At 41.3% G+C, this 27,142-nt stretch overlaps 1 protein-coding gene across 2 annotated transcripts in view; it reads left to right on the top strand.

Moving 5' to 3' along the window:
* Nucleotides 1-6,175: 6,175 nt before the first annotated feature.
* Nucleotides 6,176-27,142, top strand: part of LOC148366390 (protein crumbs homolog 2-like) — a 51,152-nt gene continuing 30,185 nt past the window's right edge. The window contains exon 1 of one of the 2 annotated variants that reach the window (XM_088335217.1): nucleotides 6,176-6,290. In XM_088335217.1, the coding sequence (XP_088191343.1) occupies nucleotides 6,212-6,290 (79 nt within the window). In that variant the 5' untranslated portion in view covers nucleotides 6,176-6,211. Of the gene's footprint in view, nucleotides 6,291-19,753; nucleotides 19,839-27,142 lie in introns of those variants that run through there. The other variant, XM_088335218.1, reaches the window with a different exon arrangement.

Consider the following 27,142-nt stretch of genomic DNA (forward strand, 5'->3'; position numbering starts at 1 on the left):
GCGCCCCATTGACGGATTGGCTTTCTGTCTATTTAAGCTCAGTGCTCTCATTCTTCATTTGTCAGCCCGTCAACGAACCTCTGGCCCGCTAGACTTGGATTTTGACCCGGTCCTGTTTCCTGTTGGTATTCCCTGTCCGGTATTCATTTCATCTCATCAGCTACCTACTCGGGCAATTGGTATCGATCTCTTCGGCCTCTGGCTTCCTATCATTTCACACCAGACTGCTGCCTACTGTGCTTGACTCCCCATCTCCCGTAAAATAAAAGGCTCGTGAGAAAAACGTCACGTGTTTGGGTCCTGATCCAGTTCTGGTTCATGACAACCTCATGGGACTTGCAAGCACCATGTAGGGGGGGGGGCTAAGAACACCTAGGCTCTGAGAATAGCTCACCAGTGATGGGTCATAATACAGTAATTTCATTTCTTACTGGCATTAGAAATCATTGACATGGTTAATGCATTTCAATCCCTGATCAATCATTCCAAAATCCTTTAAAAAAAGTTGATACTTCTATACTGTAAATACAAATAAATCACTGCCCATATACAAGGCAGATGTTCCATGGGTTGACTGAATCGATTTTACAACCTGGTAATAACATAATAACAGTAAAAACAGAGTAACAACATGACAAGTTGTTATTTATAAATGTAGATCAATCTGGTCAATTACAAAAGTAGCTCTCAGCTTTCAAAAGTTTGGTGGTTCTTAGGTCCATACCAAAACCTTCACTGGGTTTAAGATCTGTTCAAGCCACTCCAGGACCTCGGAATGACTCTTGTGATACCAGATAGATAGATAGATAGATACTTTATTCATCCCCGTAGGGAAATTCACACTTCCAGCAGTCTACCCCGTTGTTTATTAACAGATGAACATGATGCCCTAGGGGTGCTTGTAGCGAAGTGGATGACGTCACGCCAGTCCAAAAATTCGACATCCCTGCGGCAGATGGAAAACTTTTCTTTGTGAAAATCCAGGGATACACCACCTCGTGTTAGCAAGTCCGCCTCCTCTCCGATTCCCCCCGGCTTTCGTGTCTCTGTTTAGCGGCGTTGAAGCCGGATAGCTCCGGGTAGCTCCGGGTGGCTACACGTTAGCGTCCGGAATGCTAAACGTGGCCACGCTTCCGCAAAACACAGCAACTGCGCTCCCTGTGCGCTTCGATGTTTTCCACCAGCACTCGATGATCTTATTTGGTCGTGAGTTCGCATTTACCATGATTACGGATGGTACCGAAGACTTATAACGCCGCTAGCCGCTTCGCTAGCTCAGGCTCTTCCTCCACGATAGGCCCCTTCATCACACCGGCACGAGAATTCTTCAGGGCAAGGAGTTGAAATTCCTTGAATACACGCATTTCTTGTGCGTTAAAACCCATGTCCATAGGATAGAAGTAATCCATAGTGTAGTTGTCAAAACGGGAAGAAAAAACACCGAAGATAGGAGCAGACAATAAAACAATAGGGCAGCTGCTGGAAAAGGCAGCCGCTCGTGGCACGCCTCCTAGAAAATAAAAGTATGTTTTAACATGTGTTCTGTGAAAATGTCATGTCCCCTTTTGAATAAACCAACCACCATCTCTAAAGAATAGAAGGTTACTTCAAAGGTCTGGAGCAAAATCAATCCAAACAAGTCATAAATGTGGACACAAGAAACATAAAGACGTGCTTGGCAAGGAAAAAGCAACATCTCATGCAGGGTTTAAAGGCAGAGAATGAAAATGTGTTTGTTACTGAATCCAAAAACATTATTTGACAAAGACTTTCATTCCACAGCTAAGAAGACAACAAAAGTCTTCTTGACTAGGCTTGTGTTCCTCCAATTGAATTAAGGGTACACCTGGAAGATGTACTTGAAGGCACCAAAAGCAGAAATGTTTTATTTTCCTTAAAATAGTGATTTAAATAAAAATATGAATAATAATGATAATAATAAATCTCATGGGCAGCACGGCGGCGCAGTGGTTAGCGCGTGTGCGGCACAGTTCTGAGGTCGTGGGAACCTCCTGCGTGAGTTCAAATCCAGCTATCGGCCTAAGTGTGCGGAGTTTGTATGTTCTCCCCGTGCTTGCGTGGGTTTCCTTCGGGCACTCCGGTTTTCGTCCCGCATTTCAGGTGAATTGGCCGGTCCAAATTGTCCCTAGGTGTGACTGAGCGAGTGAGTTGTCTGTCCCCGAGTGCCCTGCGATTGGCTGGCAACCAGTTCAGGGTGTCCCCTGCCCACTGCCCAATGATTGCTGGAATGGGCTCCAGCACCCCCGCGACCCTACTGAGGATAAGCGGTGCAGCCAATGAGATTAATCTCATGTGTGGATTTTTATATTTATTTGCTATTCAGTTTTATTGCACACAATTCAACAAAATTTATCATGTATTTCTTGCCAGTCACATAAAAGTAATCAACTGAGTTGTGTTTGAAGAAAACAGTGCAAAAGAGTTGAAGTCTACTTTAAAGTTTTTTTTTTTATATTAATTTAGAAGGCACCACTGTTTTTCTATAGCGTGAAATGCTGCCCTCTGTTGGCGGGTTGATCCACTTACAGCACTGGCGTAGTGTTTCTTGCCAACCTATTGACCAATTGGATTATTAGAACCATTGCAAAAAGAAGTCTCTCTCTCACTCTCTCTCTCTCTCTTTCTTTCTTTCTTTCTTTCTTTCTTTCTTTCTTTCTTTCTTTCTTTCTTTCTCTCTTTCCAACTCTCCTGGACCAATTCCAAAAATTGATCAACAGATTGCGATGTTCTGTCTATTTTTGTTTAAATAAAGTGCAGTATTGCAGTATAGTGGTATGTATTTTTTCTTTTTTTGTGTGAAAAACAGAACAGGGCACACGTCTTTAAGTTCATAATAACAGAAAGGGTGGCAAAGAGTCATTTTTTTCTTCAAACAGTTATTCATTTCTCACTTGCCATTTTTTTGAAAACAATTAGGACAATTCCCAGTAAATATAAACAATAAGATCAAACACATATTTGATAGTAATAGCAGTTAAAATTACTACAATAAGAATTAAAGGTGTTCAGAAGCGCTTTTTTAGCCTACTGATGCATACCGAGTAGTCATCGATACCAATATGAAGTACTGAATCCCATTCCTCTGCCCCCCAAAAATGGTTGATTTGTTTAAAGAAGTCGGGAGTTTGAATCCTATGTTGTTATTATAAGAAAATAACAATAATAATAATTGGATTAACACAGAATTAATTAAATTCAGAAATAGATAGACTTTTGCACCAATGAGTAGCATACTTGTCGATCTAAGCCAATTGATCCCCTACTTAATGATTGCAATTACCCTTATGAAGTGAAAATCCATCCATCCATCCATTATCTGCACCGCTTATCCTCAGTAGGGTCGCGGGGGTGCTGGAGCCTATCCCAGCTATCTTCGGGCAGTGGGCAGGGGACACCCTGAGCTGGTTGTCAGCCTGTCGCAGGGCACACCTACGCTCATTCACACCTAGGGACAATTTGGACCGGCCGCATAACCCGACATGCATGTTTTTGGGAATGTGGGAGGATGCCCATACAGGCACGGGGAGAACATGCAAACTCTGCACAGGGAGGCTGGAATAGAACCCTGCACCTCCACATCGTGGGACCGCACACTAACCAACCAACCGCTGTAAAATAACCTAGTTAAAAAAAGTTAAGATACGATAAGTCTAAAATCAAGAAGCCCATCTATTATCTGCACCGCTTTTCCTCAGTAGGGTCACGGGGGTGCTGGAGCCCATCAGAGCTATCTTCAAGCAGTGGGCAGGGGACACCCTGAACTGGTTGCCAGCCAGTTGCAGGGCACACAGGGACATAAAACTCACTCGCTCATTCACACCGAGGGACAATTTGGACCAGCCAATCAACCTGACATGCATGTTTTTGGAAAGTGGGTGGAAAATGGAGAAACCCACGCAAGCACAGGGAGAACATGCAAACTCCACACAGGAATGTTCGATCTCATGACCTCAGTGAACATAAATCTTACAAACACAACGCAGCACCTATTTACTCATAGAAGGATCGACTATGTAGACTAAAAACAAAATAGTGACCGAGACAATCCAGAGTAGAGCCAAAACGGGCAATACGAGATGGGTGTGATTGTCCTGTTTTCACAATCATCCAATAATATCGCTGTATTTAGATTCCCACACCCCTTAGGGCGGATCTGCTTTTTGTATCCTAGGAGATGTAATAAAAAGATAGGGCTTCAGGGAAGACCTTTAGAACAGAATTGTTATTTTGAACTGTGATGTTTTTATTTTGTACAGTCCTTTCCTGTTCTCCTTAGAATTCATTGAGGTCTTCTCTCCTCATTTGGGTGTCTACTGAATTAGCCAAACAAAGGCTGCCAAAGGTAGAAATACTGCAGGAATAAAGTCACATAGTGCAATATGTCAGGATTGCTTCTCCAGAAGAGCAATTTTTTCTTGTCTGGTCCGCCTTCCGTCTCCTGCTGAGAATTCTCCGTGGCAATGGAAGAGCTAAGCTGACAGACAGACACAATCTGAAAGGCTCAGTGGAATGCATTGTTTTGCTATTAGATTTGCTCTACAAATATGACTCGGGGAAGTCGACTTTGATCCCCGATAGCCGGCTTCAAATCCCTTTCATTACTCCAGCATTTGAGGAGGCATCCTTCAGGCCAGGTTGGAAGTGGAAGCAATGAAGGGGTTAACAAAGGATGCTCGTAGGGGGCCTCTTGGGGGCACTGCCGGGGCTTGCCGTCTCTCTTTGGCTTCTTAACCCTGCGAGATTATACCGAGCTGGAGGCCAGAGCGTAAAACAACATTATTTGACGAAGACTTTCAGAAGTAAAGATTTGCTCATTCCACAGCTAAGAAGACAGCAAAAATCTTCTTGACTAGACTTGTGTTTCTCCAATTGAATTAAGGCTACACCTGGAAGATGTACTTGAAGGCACTAAAATCAGAAACGTCTTATTTTCCGTAAAATAGTGACTTAAATAATTAAAAATATAAATGATAATAAAAATTCTCATGTATGGAATTTTATATTTATTTGCTATTCAGTTTTATTGCACACAATTCAACAAAATATGTCATGTATTTCTTGCCAGTCACATAAAAGTAATCAACTGAGTTGTGTTTGAAGAAAACAGTGCAAAAGAGTTGAAGTCTACTTTAAAGATTGTTTTTTATATTAATTTAGAAGGCACCACTGTTATTCTACAGCGTGAAATGCTGCCCTCTGTTGGTGGGTTGATCCACTTACATCACTGGCGTAGTGTTTCTTGCCAACCACATTGTACAATTGGATTATTAGAACCATTGCAAAAAGAGGTCTCTCTCTCTCTCTCTCTCTCTTTCTTTCTTTCTTTCTTTCTTTCTTTCTTTCTTTCTTTCTTTCTTTCTTTCTTTCTTTCTTTCTTTCTTTCTTTCTTTCTTTCTTTCTTTCTTTCTTTCTTTCTTTCTTTCTTTCTTTCTTTCTTTCTTTCTTTCTTTCTCTCTCTCTCTTTTTTTATTTCTCTCTGTCTCTTTCTCTCCCTCTCTTTCTTTATTTCTCTCTCTCGCTTTCTCTCTCTCTCTCTATTTCTCTCTCTCTTTCTTTCAAACTCTCCTGGACCAATTCCAAAAATTGATCAACAGATCGTGATGTTCTTTATATTTTTGTTTAAATAAAGTGCTGTATTGCAGTATAGTGGTATGTATTTTCTCTTTTTTTTTGTGAAAAACATTAACAGGACACACGTCTTTGTGTTCATAGTAAATAAAAGGGCGCCCAAGAGTCCCTTTTTCCTCAAACATTTATTTATTCCTCAACTGCCATCATTTTGAGAACAACTTAGACAATTGCCATTCCCACTTCTCAACCCAGCGAGATTATACCGAGCTGGAGGCCAGAGCGTAAGACGACAGATTGAGGTCTTGAGAGAGAGAGAAACTACATGTGGATAAGATCTAAGGTCTCATAGACCATGTCAGGTTCAGTTTTTGCAACCACGGCCCTTACCAAATCACCATCATCAACTGCAACATAGTTTGAGATCCTCACTTCCACAGACAGACAAGACACCGCCTGGGTTGGCTTTTGAATCACTTTATTGTGTTAATCAGGTATTAGAAACAGACGGGCAATTAGTCAAGTCACCTTAGAGATTTTGCTGAGCAGAACCGGAGCAAGGCACAGTCATTTCGAATGAGGAATCTCCGGGCTCGGGTATCCCGATCTGCTTCTTTTTAAGATGCTTCAAGAAGGCCGAATCCTCTTACCCGGAACTCCCACGATCAACATTAATTCCCACCCAGAGGAACTGCAGCCCTGTAAGTCCTCGCGTTCTCTTATCATGGTTTCACCCGTCGAGTCTACATTTTGAGGCCGATTTACGCAGTCTCGGGCTGTCGGTTTTCAGCTTCCGTCTGGATTTGCACTTTTGCTTCGTTATGTCTGTTTGGCTCCGTCTTTAATTGCTGACCTAATTTCATTTGTCCGAGCAGCGCCTGTTGTCTTGTCTCAGTGGTTGTTTATCAAGCTATTTGTTTCTATGTAACATTTTCATCAACAAATCATTTTCCCAGGAATCATTTTCTATTTCAGCTGTTTTTTTTTAAACTCGTAATTCAAGCTAAAGTAAATAAGATATCGTACTATATTTTTATTAATCCAACCCTAAAAAACCTTTACACTGCTCTTTATATTTATAGGCCTACCTATTTGAATCTTATTGAATTGTCTTAATTGTCATCGATATGCAATGAAATTAGGGGTGGCGCTCTTAAAAGAACCTATCAGGATAGATAGATAGATAGATAGATAGATAGATAGATAGATAGATAGAGAAATAGAGAGATGGATAGAGAGATGGATACAGAGATAGATGGATAGATAAATGTAAAGTGAAATGATCTGCATTTATATAGTGCTTTTCAAGTCAATGATTTTCCAAAGCGCTTTACAATGTGCTCCACATTTCCCAATAGCGGCATTGCAGCCATGTAAGGTGCTAACCTGCTATTGGGGGTATTAGGGGTTCAGTGTCTTACCCAAGGACACTTTGACATGTAACATGGACGAGCCGGGATCCGAACTGGGATCCCTTGATCCCAAGACAAGCGCTCTACCTCCTGAGCTACTAGAGATAGAGAGATGGATAGAGACATGGATAGAGAGATGGATAGAGAGATGGATAGAGAGATAGATAGATATATGGATACAGAGATAGATGGATACAGAGATAGAGATATGGATAGAGAGATAGATGGTTAGATAGATAAATAGATAGATAGAGAGATGGATAGAGAGATAGATGGATACAGAGATAGATAGATGGATACAGAGATAGATAGATTGATAGATAGATAGATGGATAGATAGATAGATAGATAGATAGATAGATGGATAGAGAGATAGATAGATAGATGGATACAGAGATAGATAGATGGATACAGAGATAGAGATATGGATATAGAGATAGATGGATAGATAGATAGATAGATAGATAGATAGATAGATCGATAGATAGATAGATAGATAGATAGATAGATAGATAGATAGATAGATAGATAGATAGATAGATAGATCGATAGATACATAGATAGATAGATACATAGAGAGATAGAGAGATAGATAGAGAGATAGATGGATAGATAGATAAATAGATAGATAGAGAGATGGAAAGAGAGATGGATAGAGAGATAGATGGATACAGAGATAGATAGATGGATACAGAGATAGATAGATAGATAGATAGATAGATAGATAGATAGATAGATACTTCATTCATCCTGGTAGGGAAATTCACACTTCCAGCAGTATCCTTGTGTTGAAAAATAAAATAATAAAATAAAAGAAATATAATACAAAAATACCCAATATAACGTAATCAAATACACACTGTAATAAAAATAGGGTAATATGCAAATGTGGGGATGGGGTTTAGTGTGGGCTTTTACTCTCCTGGGTGGAGTTACAGAGCCTCATGGCCTCAGTCTGTCCGTGGAAAAACGCAGGGAAAAAAAATCCAACAATTTGAGACTGAAGTTATGATAATAATGTAACGCTTGTGAATGAAAAAGAATAGTGCATCGTAATAATAATGCAATGAAAATAAGTGAAAAACATTGAACAGCAACAAAAACCTCAAAACAAGTCACAAGGTATCTATTTTACAGTTTCATGAAAAAACCTTTAGCAGCAACAAAACATAAATAAAACCTAAATAATTCAAAAGATAGTCACACTTTTGTATGCTCGTTTAGGGGTGTGATGGCCTATTCACTTGTCAAGCATGTATTTTGTTAAAGGCACTTGTTTACCAGGTGAATAGGTATTGCTGGGAAGCAGTTCCTTAGGTATTTTAAAAGGGGATGATCCTTTTAATGGCTATTGAGACACGTTTAATTGTAGTTCACACGTGTTTCATAGTCGAAACCAATTATTTGAAGTCACTTTTTGTTTTTTGACTGATTTGCGTAAAGGGCTATTATTACCCATTACCATGTTGTTACAATGCTGTTAATATATTATAACCAGGTTGTAAGTGTCGAGGTTAAAATAGGCTCAGCCAACCAACAAACAGCCCGCCAGTTAGAAATTAATTTGCCAGAAAATCACAATGATCCATTATATATTTTGATAAGCAGCCCACAGGCTACTCAGGTGGTCCTAGGGGGCTACCTCGTGCCCGCGAGGCCCAAGTTGAAAACCCCTGGTCAAAAAAGTTCATCATTTTTATCAGATAAACATCAATATACCAAGTACAAGTTTTCGCAAATGAGGACATGAGTTCCAATGCCAATTCCGAACCATCGGTATATATACATTTCTACTTCTAGCTGTATAGTATACATGTCAAGAACCAGAACAGGATCAGGACCCAAATGCGTGACGTTTCTCACACAAGCCTTTTATTTTACGGTAAATGGGGAGTCATGCACGTTAGGCAGCAGTCTGGCTTGGAAAGACAGGAAGCCAGAGACCAACAAGATTGATATAAATTGCCCGAGCAGATATCGGACGGATGGGGTCGATACCGGACAGGACGGGACAGACAGGATTGATAATGAAACAGGACATCGAAAATAAACAGGACAAACTAGACGGGAACGAAAACCGAAAAGAATAATAATGAGGACAAAAACGGGAACGAAACTGGAAACCGATATTGTTCTGGTTTTGACATGAGCACAAGAATGCAATATTTTGTAAATAATGGCTAAAGAAAATGACTTGTAATAAAAAAATAGACAAAAAAAACTTTATGAAAATTGCATTAATTTTGTATTGAAATATTTTGACAAAAATTGTATAAAACGTGATAAATTGTATAGGTTGACAGCAGGGTTGGGTAGGGTTACTTTAACTTGATTACTTTCAATTACTTGTGAATTACTCCAATACCAAAAATGCTGATAAAAGACAAAAGAAACTAAATATGAATAAAAAGATGACTCACACCACGTGGTAAGCTTTCTCTCCTGGCTTTGATCTCTTTGATCTCCGGCAAAACTAACATAAAATGCGACAGAAACAAAATGAAAATAAATCCAAACAGCTTGCCAACATCATTTTTGCCGTACCGTGTATTCCGTTACTCCCCAAGCCTGCACAAAATTTACAAATTTTATTCATATTTAGTTTCTTTTGTCTTTTATTAGCATATTTGGTATTGGAGTAATCCAAAAGTCATTGAAAGTAATCCAGTTAAAGTAACCCTACCCAACCCTGGTTGACAGTTATGCTTACTGTACACACATAAGGGCATTACGTTCACCATTTGAGAACTGTCGGTATTTTGCATTTGGTATTAAAGTTTTGTTTTTTGTTGTTGATGGCTGTCGAGAAGGATCCTGGAATTTCAGGGGTCACAAAGCAATTGGAAGTCTTTTGAAAAGTCATTGTTGTTGAAGGGCCAGACAGGAATGAATGCGAAGACATCGAAGGGAGGGCAGAGAGAGAGTTTTCGTGTGTGTTCATGTGAACGTGTGGGAGAGATTAGTAAATAAAAGGAAATTTTAGGATTGACGAGGCACTGCAACCCCCCCTTTCAAGACGCTCAATAGGAAAGTCATAAATTGAAAGGAGGGAATGCCGGCTAGGGTGTTTCCTAAGGACTAGACACATGTGTTATTCTAGAAAATGTAGGTTTTAGTAGTAACACTCATTCAATACATTAGGCTCCTGTTTAGCTGTTAAATCTTTCTCTCTTTTCTTAATCTGCTCATGACTCCACTTGCCAGTATTATCCTACCTCACAAGCAATGTTCCCTGTAATTTTCCACGGGTCTGAGCGTTTACACAAAGTCGGTGAGCAGCGCTTGAAAAAACAGTGAGCAACCATAATCCCAAGTGTGGCAAGATAATTCATTATCAAACATGTCCAAAACTTGACATCAAGTTACATTTTGCTGAGTTTCCGGCAATGCAAAATTATTTTTCTCTTTTGAATGAATCGACTCATGTACTATTGCAAAGGTTGTACGGCCTACAAACGTCGTTTGTTCTTACAATTCTTTCACAAGATATCCATTTCTTTTTATTTCCTGATATATTTTGTCGCATAATATTAACATTTTTGGGGGCTTATTGAGTCGGTTGTAAGATACAGAACTGTACTTAATCACATTTTTTCAGTGGAAGTACAATGTTGGCAACAAGATTCACTTGATATCATTGGAAATTATTAGAGTGCAACTCAAACTTTTTCTTCTTTTTTCCGTGGTTTTTTTTTACTTTTTAAAAAATTCCTTTGAAAAATATCTCATTGTGTTTACTTTTTCCGAGCTGTTACTTTTTTCTTTTTGTTCTCTATTTACTTTTTTCCTACATTTCTTTCTTTTCTTTTTTTCTGGCTTTTTTCTAAATTTTTCCTTCTTTTTTCTCTTACTTTTGTTTCTTTTTTTTCTCAGCTTTTCACTACTTTTTCATTTTGGTATTTTTTTTCTTTTTTGTTCTATTCCCCCCTTCCTTTAAGTCATTTTGTGCATAATTTTACATAATATTTGGCCATGTTGGGATTAAAGAAGCAAAAACAACCTGAAGAGCCGTTTAGGACCCGAAAAGGTTGCCGAAGAAGCCGGTTCCCTGACAAACTCTACTAACTTTACTCAACTTCGTTCTACTTCGACTCGACTTCAAAATACTGTATTTAGGACACAACGTCAGGGGAACCCGTGTATTTTTACCTTCATGCACTGTAACTTTGACTTGATTCGCTTCTTAATGAGTAATTTTGAGCCCTCATTTTCGTGCGCTGGCTAGATTTTCTTGTGCGCTGAGAATGTGCGAGCAGTGCGCAATTGCGCAAGCGCACAGCTTAGAGGGAACTCTGCTCACAAAGCTTGCAGACACAACTGAAATTGGGAGTTACAGACTACCATAAAACCCAATTAGCATTCAATGGGTGGATTTGCGTTGACTCCTCATTAGCAGTTACTAAGTTTCACACGGCTTGTAAAAAACGTCTAGTCTCAAAATCACTTCAAACACAATGTGTGGGCAGATCAATCCAAACATTGATATTATCGATACGAAGCAAGTACTTATACTAGATTGATACTATTTCCCTGGGATCCATACTTCAATCTACCACTCATTTCTCTATGTAGATATAGGGCAGCCCCTCTCTCTCTCACCCGGTTACTCTTTAAGTTTGTGCCTGACTGTCAGGAACACTTTTAGCACCTGTCTCTACCTGGCCTGCTGCTGCATCCTGCCTGCTAGGCAGGAGAGAGGGCCACATTTTTGTGGCCACCCTAACAGAATCTTTAACTGACAATAGCAAAAAGTTTTTTGTTTGTTTTGACTAAATTGCACTGTTTTTAATATTCTCACAATCGGCCGATCATGTTCTTTGAATCCCACACCCTTTTTGGCAGATCTGATTTTATAACCTAAGCAATTTGATTAAAAAAAGGGGATTAGGGGAGGGCTTTGGAAAGTTGGAATTTCTTATTTGAAGTCTACGCTCTGTCATGTTCTTCTTGCAAGTTCAAAATCCTTTGTTGTCTTCTCTCCTTTTATGAGTTGCCAACTATAATACAAACTTAACACTATTGTGCCATGGAAGATGAAGTAATGTTCTCATTTTGCCAAGAGAATAACCTATTCGAACCAACAAAACAAAACATTTGCTTCTCTTGTTTTGACTTTTTGGCCTCACAAAAAGAAAAAAAGATGACCCTCCCTGTCCTTTGTTGCCCGTGAGTTTGAGTCACAGTTTGGGACTACGTCACTTCTCCTGGCAAACACAACTTTCTCTTTTGTAATACATGATTAATGACCAAAAAAAGGGCACGAGAAGAAAAAGACAGTAACTCAAGTGAACAACGCTATCACACCGTACTCTTGTAAAATCAGTCCTTCACCCACTTAGTGAAATGTCAGGCCTGTTTCAAAACATACTTTGTTTTTCAATCCAAGAAAAGAACATTCTTAAGCGAGATACGGGAAAAGTTACTATCTAACATTTAGAGTTTTTTTCCCTGAAATTCACCAGTTTTAAAGGCCAATATATTATAGCATCCGATAGTGGTTGGGAAAAATGCATGGATGTTTTAAAAAAAAAAACAACAAGAAACTAAAAAGTCAAAAGCATCTACCTTATGAATGACCTATACTGTATTTCTCATCTCATCTCATTAGCCGTACCGCTTATCCTCATTAGGGTCGCGGGGGGGCTGGAGCCCAACCCAGCCATCTCCGGGCAGTGGGCAGGGGACACCCTCAACTGGTTGCCAGCCAATCGCAGGGCACACAGGGACAGACAACTCATTCGCTCATTCACACCTAGGGACATTTTGGACCGGCCAGTCCCCCTGAAATTCATGTTTTTGGAACGTGGGAGGAAACCGGAGTGCCCGGAGGAAACCCACGCAAGCACGGGAAGAACATACAAACTCCGCACAGGAAGTCTGGAGCTGGATTTGAACCCACGCAGGAGGTTCCCATGACATGAACTGTGTCGCACAAGCGCTAACCACTGCGCCGCCGTGCTGCCTATAGCCTGGTCCCTTCTCAAGGTTTTTTCATGTTGAGGTTTTTGAGTTTTTCCTTGCTCTCATGTAAGTTTTAGATCTCGGATGGTGTCATAATAGTCTGTAGTTTGCAATAAACTGAGGTCCGTGCAGCCCTTTGACAGTCCTTGTGATTAATGGCTATACAGTACAAAACATGACTTGACTACTATAACATAAAAATGCTTTTTATTTAGTAATTTGACATCTGTTGACACCATTATTGAAAACCTTCCTCCATCCATTATCTGCACCGCTTATCCTCAGTAGGGTCGGGGGGTTGCTGAAGCCTATCCCTGCTATCTTCGGGCAGTGGACAGGGGGACACCCTGAACTGTTATCGAAAAACATTGTGTCATGATTACTGATGTGAATCACCTGTGCCCGCTCATATGGCGCCAACTGCCCCGGACTCTGATTGGCTCCTGTCCCTATTTGAACCCACTCCTTTCTGTCACCTGTGGTCAGTCCGTCTGCGGACATCAGTTTACTCTAGGCAAGCTTTTCGACCCTGACTCTCTCCTGTTTTTGCTCCCGTCTGTTTCCCGGCTTCGACACGTTTTTTGATTTTGACCACATCTTCTCTCCTCTCCTGCCTTTTAACTCGTTGCTGATGCTGACCATGTTTTTTGCTCTCCTGTCCCGGCTACTGACCCGTTTTTTCCATTTCCACCACGGAAGTGCCACTTCTGCGTTCAGAGCGACCTGCTTCCCGCGACCAGCGATCACCGGATCCTGTGTGCAATCCTTTTGTTTCTTCTCAATAAATCTGAGAGAAACGTAACGCAAGTGGGTCCTGCCTCTGTTCTAGTCTTGACACATTGATTATATATGTATACATTCTATGTAAAGTCTTACTAACTTGTAACTAAAAGTTGGTTTCATTATCTCTCCTGTCTGTCCCGTCCTGTCCGGTATCGACCCCATCTGTCCGATATTAACTCTGGCACTTGGTATCGATCTCGTTAGCATCTGGCTTCCTACCATTTCACGCCAGACTGCTTCCTCAAATGCATGACTCCCCATTTCACGTAAAATAAAAGGCTTGTGTGAGAACACGTGTTTGGGTCCTGATCCGGTTCCAGTTCTTGACAAATAAATGATAAAATACATGACAAATGACAAACTAATTACTGAAATAAATAAGAAAATGCATATTTGAATAGATTATACATGTCATATATTTAGGTATTACTTGATTTATCTATGTGTTCATTGATTCATATGGCATATATTTCCAGGTATTTTTACATTCATTTCTCCATATGGAAGGAATGGTTCTCCATACTAAGCATTCCCTTTAAAATCTACAGGCAAAAACTAAGCAATGCTCTTAAATTTTCAAACAAAAACAACTGTTTTTGTTGCCTGACTGGAGCTCCTCAGTCATTTGCATTGGAAAACCAACCTAGGCGAGACAACATGTCCGCCTGCCCGTTTTTTTCCATTGTGTAACAACTTCATAGAATGCGGCAGGCTTTCTTTCTCTGAGGAATGTGGAACCGCAGCGACCCCGTGATCCAAAATGTTGAGGGCGTAAAGTGTGGATGCTTCTTACCCCCAATGCCCACTTCTCTCTCGCGCTCTCTCTCTATGTTTAATTAACTTTTTTGTTGTTATGAACGCGGCAGGGAGGAGTTAAGTCTAATTCTGGGCTTAAGATCAGGGATGAGGGTTGGGGGTTGGTAGAAGGGAGTGGGGCGCCCCGGTCGGCTCAATCGAATAAACCCAACCTCCCTCTTCTAAACTTGGGGTATGGGGTGGTTATGTGGATAACTCGGCAACAATTCATTGATCCAAGATTAACACTCTTACAGTGATAATATTGAAGTGGGCTCTCGGCCCAGGTCCTTTGGGATCTGCCGCACCAGAAAAAACATGTCAGTGGACATCAGTGAGCACACATCACTTCAAAAGCTGGGGTGCGTTCTGAGCACTGACATCCGTTAGAAAAACAGCTTGAAGCTGAAAAAATACCATTTAGCACAGCAATGTCAAATGTATGCCCGCTGGCCAGATCAGGCCTGTCGGATTTTTTTTTTTTTTTTTTTACAACCCGCCATAAATTTCCGAGTATGACAATAAAACAAGCAGGTCTCTGGGTCATTTCTATCAAACCAAATGCTCACCTTTGCGGATAGAGGGCTGTCATGATTACTGCAGGTGCCCCGTTGGCGCCAACAGCGGCGGGACCTGATTGGTTGTTGGACTCTTTTTAAACTCCCGTCTTCCAAAAGGAACCCGCCGGACCGTCTGTGAATCTATGCTCTCAGCTAGGCAACCTTTTGTACTCTCCGACATTATCCTGCCCTGTTTTCCTGCCGACCTTTTTCTTGACCCGTTTCTGCTTTTGCTCCTCCGTCCCGGCCGTCGACCTGTTTTGCCCTGTTTCCTGACTGATACCTGTTGCCGACTTTTTTTCTGGACCCGTTTCTGTTTTGCTCCCTCGTCCTGGCCATCGACTTGTTTTCTCGCTGTCAACGACTACCCTCGCTCGACACGGAAGTGCCACTTCTGCGTTCCTGCCATCAGCTACCTGTGACCGACGATGATCGGATCGTGGATGCAAGCACTGCTCTCTTTCTTTATAAAAACTGAGTAAAACGAACGCTATTGGGTCCTGTCTCCGTTCCTGGGTTGTGACAAGGGCAGCCTTGCGTTTGTATGGTTTCATGCCAACCTTTTGACATGAAATAGCAGTGGTTTTATTGCACAATCCATATTCTAGCTTAAAACCAGAAACTTAGACTTGCTTCAAAATGAAGCAGCCATAGACTAAGATACTAGTCTCGAGTCAAGATTTTTTGTTGTTGGTGTCTAGATTTGAAAAAGTGGTAGGCATTTTTAAGGGGCGAAAAGCAGTAGTCTAATGCGTAAAGCAGTAGTGTTGGCTGGTATTTAATTGTGTTGGGTTTAGAAAAGATCCCTTGTCTGTCACGACCAGCACACAGGGTAGACCCAATCGCGTAACGTTTTCTAACAGTTTTATTGAAAGAAAGAGAAGGAGGAAAGGCAGCGCCCGCGATCCGATGCTCGCTGGACGCGGGAAGCTCTCGCTATCGCAATCGGATTGTGATCCGAATACGAAAGTGGATCTTCCGTTGCGGCCGATGGCGGTGTCAGGGACGGAAAAACTGGTTGATAGCTGGGACAGGAGAGCAAGAACGTGGTCGGGGTCAGAAACGGGTCGTAAGTCGGGACGGATGAGCAGACGTAGTCGGGGACATAAAGAGGTCGTAAGCCGGGACGGGAGAGCCGACGTGGTCAGGATGAAAACAGGTCGTAGCCGGAGACAGACAGGAGCAGAAACGGGACAGGTGGGAGTCAGGGTCCAAAAAGTCTTGCCTAGTATACACTGAGGTTTGCAGACAGACTGACCACAGGAGAGTGACAGGTCTAGGTTTAAATCGGGACAGGGAGCCAATCAAATGAGCGGGCACAGGTGATTCCAGTCGGTAATCATGACAGTCTCGAGTCAAGATTTTTTGTTGTTGGTTGTTGTTAGATTTGAAAAAGCGGTAGGCATTCTTAAGGGGCGAAAAGTAGTACTCCAATGCGTAAAGCGGTAGCGTTGGCAAGTATTCAAATGTGTTGAGTTTAGAAAAGATCCCTTGTCCTCCATTGTTGTAACACGTAGGGTAGGTAACTAATGTAGGCTGAATGATAAAGCATAATACTGAAAAACAAAGCTAAACATTTGGAGCTAACATTATTTAACTTATCCGGCCCCAGAGCCAATCAAAGTTTGACATCCATGGTTTACTGTTTGAAAAAATATTTTTGGAGGACAGTAGTTTTCCTCTCTTGTCTTTCACACGCTCATTGAGTTTTGAGTTATTAGAATGTTGGTAGAATTAGAGGTTGGAGATGAACGACTTCTCAGGACGTTTTTTTAATAGCGGAAATAATATGGACACCTTTGTGATACATTCAATCAATAGTGTGCAAGTGACATTTCAAGCAAGCCTTTTAGATAGATAGATCGATAGATAGATACTTTATTCATCCCTGCAGGGAAATTCACATTTCCAGCAGCATCCCTTCGCTGAGAACAATACAATAATAAGGCAAAAGGAATACAATATACAAATACCCAATGTGACGTGCTAATACCCACTGTAGCGTGTTGTATAGAGTATTTAAATAGTGCTACATAAAATACACGCTGCAATAAAAGTACGGTAATATGCAATGTAGGGGGTGTGGTTTAATGTGGGCCTTTACTCCGCCGGGTGGAGTTAAAGAGCCTCATGGCATGAGGAAGAAAAGATCTCTTCAGTCTGTCCGTGGTACAAGACAGTGACAGCAGCTGCTCTTCAGTCTGGATATAATGCAGATTTTATAATTTGTCTGAAGTGTTCCAGAACTGCTGTTGAAGTTCTGGGTTGTTTTCATCGTTGATCAATATCCGGTTATCAGCCATTTTGACAGCTCTGTTTTTTTTTTTTTGTTGCTATTGTTGATCAATGTCCTGCTATCTTCCATTTCGACAGCTCGCCCCTGTGTCGCTGAGATCTTGTTTTCGTTGGGCTAGTTGACATGAGGCACTCATGCGGTTAGTACAACAATATGAATATATGGCTGATGTTGATGCAAGCTTTGTATAGTGCAGTCTTTAACATTTAAGTATTTAGTTCCATTCCTTTTTGAACCTAATGTTACACTTTTGTTTCCTGCTGAAACATCAGTGGGCAAACTGAATAATCCAGGTTCACCAGAGCTCAGTAAGCATTATGACAAGAGTGACATTGTTATACTCAATATTGTAAAAAGTACAGTATTCTAATCCCAGGGCTTACATAAATCACTACAATTACTGAATTTTGTATTACTGTTTAGAACATTTAACTTGATCACTGCTTCCAGTAAAGTACAAAATTAAACGTACTGAAAACAGAATTATTAGCCTTGCTGTGGTGACTTTGGAGAGTTTTTCGTTGCTTTTTATTTTCTTTTATCCTTAATCCATAATCATCCAAAAACACAGTTGCTCTCAATTTTGAGATGTTGGCATTTTATTTGTACCCATCATGCATTGTGGTAGACTGTTTTTAAAAGAAAGCAATTAATACAGTTTGATACACACTGCATAGCGAAAAAATAATGGCTCTCCAAACTTCCCAGGAGTGGTTTAGTTTTCTTACATTTCCAACCAATATCAAGTGTTGGGGACCTGTCATGACCAGAACGGAAACAGGACCCACTCGCGTAACGTTTCTCACAGTTTTATTGGGAAGAAGGGAAAGGATTGCACACACGATCCGGTAATCGCTGGTCGCGGGGAGCAGGTCGCTCTGAACGCGGAAGTGGGTCTTCCGTGGCGAGCGATGGCGGTATCGGGAACAGAAAAAGCGGGTCAGTAGCCGGGATAGAAGAGCAAAAACGTGATTGGGATCAGTAGACTTGGTCGAGATCAAAAGCGGATCATTATTCGGGGCGGAGACCAGACGTGGTCGAGATCAAAACAGTTTGTAATTCGGGACGGGAGAGCAGACGTGGTCTAGCTCGAAACAGATCGTAACGGGAGACTAACAAGAGCAAAAAATAGGACAGGCGAAAAAGGACTTGCCGTCTTACAGATTCGCAGACGGACCGACAAAAGGGGACTGACAGGAGAGAGTTCAAATACTGACTGGGAGCCAATCTGTCAACAAGCTGCAGCTGGCGCCACACGGGCGGCTCATTACTCATGTGGAACTCGTAGTTCGCAGCAATGTCCATAAGAGTAAAGTAGCCTAACAGAGATGAGACTTTGATTTCACAGAAATGACAAAAGTGTCTGTATGAATGTGAACATTGGCGGAGATATATATAAATAAAAGATAATATCAAGGGTCAACTAATTATTAACATGATGTGTTGACACATAAACAACTATCACTATCTAGAAAAATCTAGAAAAATCTAGAATTTTTTTTTCTCTGTTTGTGTTTGTACACTCAGCATAAAGAAAACAACACAGAAATCTATAATACAGTAGTAGCCCAGAGATGTTAACTTGGTTCCACCTAATGTTCTTTTCAGAAAAAAAGAAAAAAAAAGATGTCTTATGGTTTTAAAAGCACATCTGAGCAAAGAATGTCAAAAAAAATTCTATCAATATTCTATTCGATATTCAGCCTGTTATTTTCATCAATACCCCAAAAAACTCCTCTAAACTCATTCACTGCCATCGACGTCTTTACCTGCTAATGGCATTGATTGGGTGAATGCCAATCACGTCTATAGCTGTCAATGGCAGTGAACGAGTTAAAAATGGTTCGTGAAGACAGGTTTTAATTAAAATGCTCTTGGGACAATTAGGTACAGAATTTGTGTCTGCATGGGGTAAAACCCATAGATTTGGACTAACATGATGACACATTTGGTCGGTTCCACAGATCTACATTTTTGTTGTTGCAGACACTCAACTGAAATCTGAAAACATTAAAGAAATAATAGAGTTGCAGGAGTTGTGTCTTTTGAACCCTTACCCGGTGGGCGGAGTTCAGTCCTGAGCTCCAGTTCACGTTTTTCTCCAGGCACTCTCTGCTGGGGTGATTATTCTGATTTACTCTGTCCCAGTTTGTTCCCCAGAGAGACTACTCGTGCGCACATGCCAATTGCCCGAGCAAACTCCAAAACACAGCAGACACGAGTGCCTGATGTGCTCAGACATGGAGCAAGTGGTCCTCACTCATCTAACTTTTGGACAGCATGGATGGAGAACCGCAGCATGCTGAATGGAGAACTTGAGGAGTGACTGCTTCGTGCCGCACTGACTGGAAACCTCTGCAGCCTGTTTTGCCATGGAGTTAGGAAAAGTTTGGTCCAGACATCAGAGGACTCTGCTGATCACCATGATGATGTTCAAACTGGGTAAGGATGCTCATACTCTTGAATGTTTTTTTTGTGTTTAAAAAAAATGAAGAACTGTACATTTCCATGCTACAATTCCTCATAACTAAACTAAGCAATGTGGTTGCAGTCACGTGGATGCTTTAAAACTCAAAGTTACCAAATCTGTGTGTTAAAGCATCTCAAGTGGCACTCATGCACTGCCTCCAGCCACTTCAGCATCCCACCACAGGAAAAGTTCAATCTTACAGGTTGCAACTGCAAGATATTACGTACAGTCTTAGCAAAGTAGTCATACATCCACAAGCTTCTTTTATTAGTTTACAAATAAAACCTCTAATTAGCAATATTTCCCCATGAGACGCAAGATCCATAGTGTGTGCGGGGGTTGGTGGTGGGATTTTGCTGGGCGACCCCTCCACCTTTTGAATACCACGCTGACCCATTTTCCCCGTGACCCTCATTTGTGTGCAGCGTCTGAAGCTCATTTAAACGGTGGCGAATGGAAGGCAGGGAGCTGGGTGGGCATTGTTAAAGATCACCATGGTAACAAGCTGAGCGTCCGGCTGCACATTTTTTTTTTTGTGTCTCGGTTTTAAAATGGGGGTGGTGACGGGAATTAGGGTGTATGGTTGGTGACCCGGGACTACGAAGGAATTAATGACCAATGCATAATTTCCTTGGGTTTTTAATGTCAACCAAGAAAACTTTGAAGCAAACGTGCAAAAACAATTGGAAAAAAACTTTGAGTTTGCGGAAACTCTGGATAAAAGAGACTCTAAATGAAAACCTCCCTCTCCTCCTTTTGAGCTTTTCAGTATGCCATCTGCAGATGACTCAGTCAAATGCAGGTGCATTCGATCTTTTCAGCGGAAAACTCTGACTAATGATACCAATGTGCTGTTAGCTCGTATGCTAATTATCATGATATACATTTTAGCTAACAGTGTGAATAGATGTTCGGTAGTGTCAGGAAATTTTGCTTTGGAGAGGGTGAACACAGACTTACAATGGGACAAAAAGATCAGATATGGAATTCCATCGACGGCAGAGTTTACACAGGGAACAAAACCACGCATGCCACTGTCTGACTCAATGTGTAACCTCGACTGATTCAGAGGATTTGAACATTTTTTATAAAGCAAAGCAGCCACCTGCCGTGCAGACTTTGCCGCACAAAGCTGAACCCAGAAGACCTGCCAGTGTCTGATGGAGGGCTCAACTCATTGCCTGGGGGGCTTTGACCCTCTATGTGAGTCACAGCGCTAATTCCATTGCTGTGACTGTACCTGCCAGGAATTTTAGTTTGTTATGATATTTCAATGTTATTAGTGAATGGCAAGTGTTCAGCTTTCTCATAGTTTGGGCTTGAAAAGTACAAAAACATCATTAGGAATCTCTTTATGGCGAAACCGTTCTAGTTGCGAACGTGGATTTAATGTAGAAGAGTCATAGTCAACAATAGCTGGAAACACTTGCTATAGATTCTAACATATGATTTAGCTTACTTGTCCAAGATTTGTGTAAGTGTAGTCCGGAACAGTTTTATTGTTCACTTTTACTTTTGTTAAGGATTGTTGTCTTTGTTCGTTAAGTTATTTTCAAATCACTTATTTTTACAAGGGGTCTCGGGAGTGCTGGAGCCCACCCGGCTAATTTCGTGCAGTAGGCAAGGGACACTCCGGATTGGTTGCCAGATAATCCAGTGGCAGATTGAGACAGACAACCATTTACTGGAACACTCGTTCGTGGTTTTATTTGGAGATAGAAACCTGTCCCAATCCCTGCTCTTTTGTGGACTGCCACATTTGTTTGTTTCATTCATTTTTGGATGCCTGCTAATGGGGAGAACTCTCAGACGATGAGGCCATTGTTTAATGGTGGGAATGGTGTTTTATAAGGTGAAATACACTATGAGTAATATGCTGTACATACATTTTTTAATTCATCCCAAAAATGTAAATTTTGTCTCATCCGACCAGAGCCACTTCTTCCACTACTTTGTTTTGCACTACACATGGCTAGTGTCAAACTTCAAATTACCTTTTCTACTGTGCAATTTGAGAAACGGATTTCTTCTTTTGTTACATGTTTGTTACATGAGATTTGTTACATGAGATTCTGATCTGAACGAATAGAGAAAGGCATGGTGGGAAGTAGTTCAGCCAATAGCATAATTTTATGATTCGGTGTTGCTAACCAATAGCAGACCTGCATCGTGTATGAAGTCCACCAATAGCACACAGGCATCTTAGAGATGTAGCACCACATACGCACAATATTTTTTGAGCACACAACCGTTCTGATTCAGATTCAGATTCAGATTCAGATCTACTTTATTGTCATTCTAGTACATTCTTGCCTCATTTCCATAATTTGGGATCCATAAAACATGTTCCTGTCATGATTACCGATGTGATTCACCTGTGCCTGCTCATTTGGCGCCAACCGCCACGGTTTCTGATTGGCTCCCTGGCCCTACTTAAACCTAGTCCTGTTTATCCCCTGTTGTCATTCCGTCTGCGAACCTCTGTGTATACAAAGCAAGCCTTTTTCGACCATGAGTCCCACCTGTCTCGTTTTTGCTCCCGTTTGTCTCTGCCTACGACTTGTTTTGATCCTGACCACGTCTGTTCTACCGTCCGGGCTTACGACCCATTTCTGATCCCGACCACGTCTACTCTCCTGTCCTGGCTTACGACTCGTTTCCGACCCTGACCACGCTTTGCTCTCCCAGTCCCGGCTACCGACCAATTTTTCCGTCCCTAACACCGCCATCGCTCGCTATGGAAGATCCACTTCCGTGTTCAGATCACAAGTATGAGAGCAACTTGCTTCCCGGGTCCAGCAAACACTGGATTGTGGGCCCACAGCCCTTCCTCTTTCCTTCAATAAAACTTGTGGTAAACGTTACGCAATTGGGTCCTGTTTCCGTTCTGGTCCTGACAGTTCCTACCTTAGTCGTGGACTCCGTTTTAGTGGCATCTCTACATTGTTCTTTTTGTTTTGATTAACAGTCAAGTCTTGGTAGGTTTCAGGTGGTCAGATATTTTCAATATTTCATTGTGATTGATACAGTTCTCCACAGAACAAAATAAACCATGTACAATAACACTGAGGCTTTCCTGCACATGAATGAGTGAATGAATGAAAACTTGATTCGAACATTAAAATAAAAACAGAACAAAAACAATAACTCAACAACAAAATAATAATATAATAATATAAGATGTTCGAAAAGGGGTAGTCAGAAGCAAATGCTTGTATTCCCTACTCCTTCATCTTCCCTATTAAATACACCAATTATATAACAGTTGTTATAATATTAATAATAACAGTTATGATATAACAATAGCAACAATAACACAAAGTATATGGGTATACTATATAAATTTATGGGCAGCACGGCGGCGCAGTGGTTAGCGCGTGTGCGGCACAGTTCTAAGGTCTCATAGACACCTCCTGTGTGGGTTCAAATCCAGCTACCGGATTTACTGTGCGGAGTTTGTATGTTCTCCCCGTGCCTGCGTGGGTTTCCTCTGGGCACTCCGGTTTCCTCCCACATTCCAAAGACATGCATTTCAGGTGGATTGGCCGGTCCAAATTGTCCCTAGGTGTGAATGAGCGAGCTAGTTGTCTGTCCCTGTGTGCCCTGCGATGGGCTCCAGCACCCCCGCGACCCTACTGAGGATAAGCCGTGCAGCTAATGATGATAATGATGATATTAATTTATGAGTCATCTAGTTCAACAATGGATCATTTGTAAATGCTCATGGACTTCTGGTGTCAAAGGGTTCAAGAAAATTATTGAATATATTCCTGTTGTATTAGCTATACATTCATTCTCCTTGGTCAATGGAAATCTCATTGGAAATCAGAAATTACACACGCAAATGCAATGTTAAGGTGCTGCAAAATTGTGATCGCAAAGAATTGACCAAACTCTTACATTTTGAAATAGTTAATTTAAACCCATTAAACTGCATTTACCTATGTGAAAGAGTTCATGTTGAGCTTTAAAGATGGCTTAAATGAGAGAGAGAGGGAACTGAGATGTGAAAGATGAGCTTCGGGAAACGCAAGAAGAGAACGAGCGAGAAGATCGACGGCTAAACCAAGTTAGCATTAGCAAGCAGCTACGAGTTGTGATGGACAGAGCAGACGATAATCGAGAGAATCTTTTTCCACGGCAACAGGAGACAAAGTTGCCTGGCGTCAAAAAGGAAGAAGACGAGTTTTTGTATAGTAATAGGAGAACCTTAAAATCGCATCTTAGGCTAACAGGGAGCCAATGCAGGTTAGCCAAAATTGGGGTGATGTGATTGTACTTTTTTGTCCTAGTTAAAAGCCTCGCTGCAGCATTTTGTACCAGCTGAAGACTCTTGAGTCTGGTCATCGGAAGACCGGAAAGTAGTGCATTACAGTAATCGAGACGGGAGGTAACAAACGCGTGAATTATGATTCCCGCATCCGACTGAGAAAGTATAGGACGAATTTTAGCAATGTTACGAAGATGGAAGAAAGCGGTTCTAGTAGTTTTCTTCACATGTGTTTGAAAGGACAGATCGGGCTCAAATATGAAACTTAAATTTTTAGGTGAGTCGCTCTCTTCCCCCTGAGATCCGATCTGCTGCCTCAGTGGACATGTTTACATCTAAGCTTAAAACTCACTTCTACTCTATAGCATATGAATAACATAACTTCTTATATGTAATAACTTGTGAAGCCCTTTGAGACTATTTGTGATTAAGGGCTATACAAATAAAAATGACTTTACTGACTTGACTTCTATTTCACACAATAACGGGAGGTGATTCGTGCTCAGTGCGAATCAGGGACACCGTGTCGTCTGGATAGCGTCAGTCGCCAAACAACTTGTACCTGCTAGCAGTGACCTGCTCTGCTCAGTGTTATCACTTGGCTGATATCGTACCAGTCAGTGCCACGGTTCTAGCCTGTCTCACCATAACCATGATCTACAGCGTGCTCTTTGATTGCGGGGGGTTGGGCTCTGGTTAGGAGGTGCTGTTATCATCTCCTTGGAATGTGTGAGGAGTCGATGGACTCGGGATGGAGGGGTGTGGAGTGAGGACATCCTTGCGGCAGCTGTCAGCTCTTCTATCTTGAGATCAATGACGTTTCATGTTGAGCAGTTTGAAGCAGTTCATTGGATTTTCTTTCTACAGATATACGGGGTGGTCTTTTGGATGATTTGAACCTTTGTATCTCCGAGCAGTTAAGCGTAGGATGTGAAGAGATGATGCCAGGCCGAGGAAATGACACATCCCTTACGCTTCAATCCGACTCTAAAAGGGAGAAACAAACAATTCAACACCTTGACTACGATATCATTAACACACAAGGTGGTATTCTGTTCAGTCGTGAAATATCACAGCCCAGAGGATTACTTCAGAGCGCTTAAATTAAAACGTAGTATAAGTAGTATTAGTTTTATTGGACAAAGCACTTTACACTTTGTTTTGTCACCTCTACGGATGAAGGTTTGTTATTGGAAATGGGGCAAATGTCAAGGCTGTGTTGTTTGTCCTTTCAAGCCCTCATCCATTTTCTAAACTGGTTGTCCTAATCCGGGTCACGAGGGGTGCTCGACTTTACTTCAGATGCATGGGCGGGAGGCTGAATATACGCTGCCTGGATAGCAAAACTCGAATGAACCCCAAGTGTGACTTCTAAAAAACACCATTGATTTAAATAAACATACTTTTAGGGTTGGGTGGGGTTACTTTAACTTGATTACTTTCAATTGCTTTTGGAATACTCCAATACCAAATATGCTAATAAAAGACAAAAAAAACCCAACTAAATATGAATAAAATTATGACTCACAACACGTGGTAAGCTGTCTCTCCTGGCTTTGATCTCTTTGATCTCCGGGAAAACTAACATAAAATGCGACAGAAACAAAATGAAAATAAATCCAAACAGCTTGCCAACATCAACATCATTTTTGCCGTTCCATGTATTCCGTTACTCCCCAAGCCTGCACAAAATTGAGTAATTTTATTCATATTTAGTTTCTTTTGTCTTTTATTAGCATAATTGGTATTGGAGTAATCCAAAAGTAATTGAAATTAATCAAGTTAAAGTAACCCTACCCAACCCTGCATACTTTTATCTAAAACGGCATTTTAATATAAAAAGCATTAGAAATGAGTCCCTCAAGTACCCACCCTCATACAAATTGTATCCAGCTTGCTGTTAATAGAGTAAAATCAAATTCTGAGGAACACTTTCCACCCAAAAATTAAATGTTCGAAATTGTTGGCCTCAGGTAGAAGATTCAGGAGCATCAAGTCAAAAACTAATAGATTAAAAAACAGCTTCTACCCAAAGGCAATGATCACCCTCAATGCATCAAAGTAAAACACCAGTGAACCGTGCTTGGACTGGGATTATAACATCATGACAAAGGATAATTCAGGTTTTAATTATTTTTCTTTAATATTATCTATTTTAATACTATTATCAGAACCAGGTCAGGAGGAGAACCCAAATGCGTAACGTTACTCACAAGTTTATTGAGATATAGAGGAAAATCAGAGCCAGCGATCAGCAAGCCGCTCACGGGATCTGAATGTGGAAGTGGATCTTCCGGAGCGGGAGATCAAAGCGTGGTTGGACGGAAAAACAGGTTGTTAGCCGGGACGGGAGATCAGAACGTGGTCGGGGTCAAAAAACGGGTCATAGCCGGAGACAAACGGAGAAATCAGGAATGGACGAGTGGAAAACGGGTGACAAAACGGGACCGACGGGAGTCAGAGTCAAAAATCCTTGCCTTGTGTAAACAGAGGTTTGCTGACGGACTGACAAAGGGCAAGTAAGAGCACTGACCTTTTTTAAGCCGCGTTTTTTTATCTTACAATTTCTTGTGCTGTCACAATTGTTCTTTTTAATCTCACTGCGCTTCTGAAATGTTCCAATGACACTGAATTATATTCTGATATATTACGTGGCTTGTGACACCATTCAAAGCTATTTATGTTAGACCCGTAGCAGTTATTGTTAGATGCTCCATGTAAATAAAGCTTGCTTTGTCTTTTATCGTCAGCAGGCTTGCAACATGTGAACATGGCTAATATTTGTGATTCATGGACCCCGGTCTTCTTATGCAGGCTTTTACTGGCGTTTTTAGATATATTTTCCAGCTATCTGCTCTGCTAATGTTAGCCACTTTACTGAAGCCTATTCCTGCTGACCAACTTCAACTACCGTATTTTCCGCACTATAAGGCGCACCGGGTTATAGGGCGCACCCCGAAAAAATAGTTTTTGGTCCTATTTTTGACATATATAAGACGCACCGGA

This window comes from Urocampus carinirostris, chromosome 5 (genome assembly GCF_059441175.1).
Source record: "Urocampus carinirostris isolate Australia breed hairy pipefish chromosome 5, RoL_Ucar_1.0, whole genome shotgun sequence".
Taxonomy (NCBI): Eukaryota; Metazoa; Chordata; class Actinopteri; order Syngnathiformes; family Syngnathidae; genus Urocampus; species Urocampus carinirostris.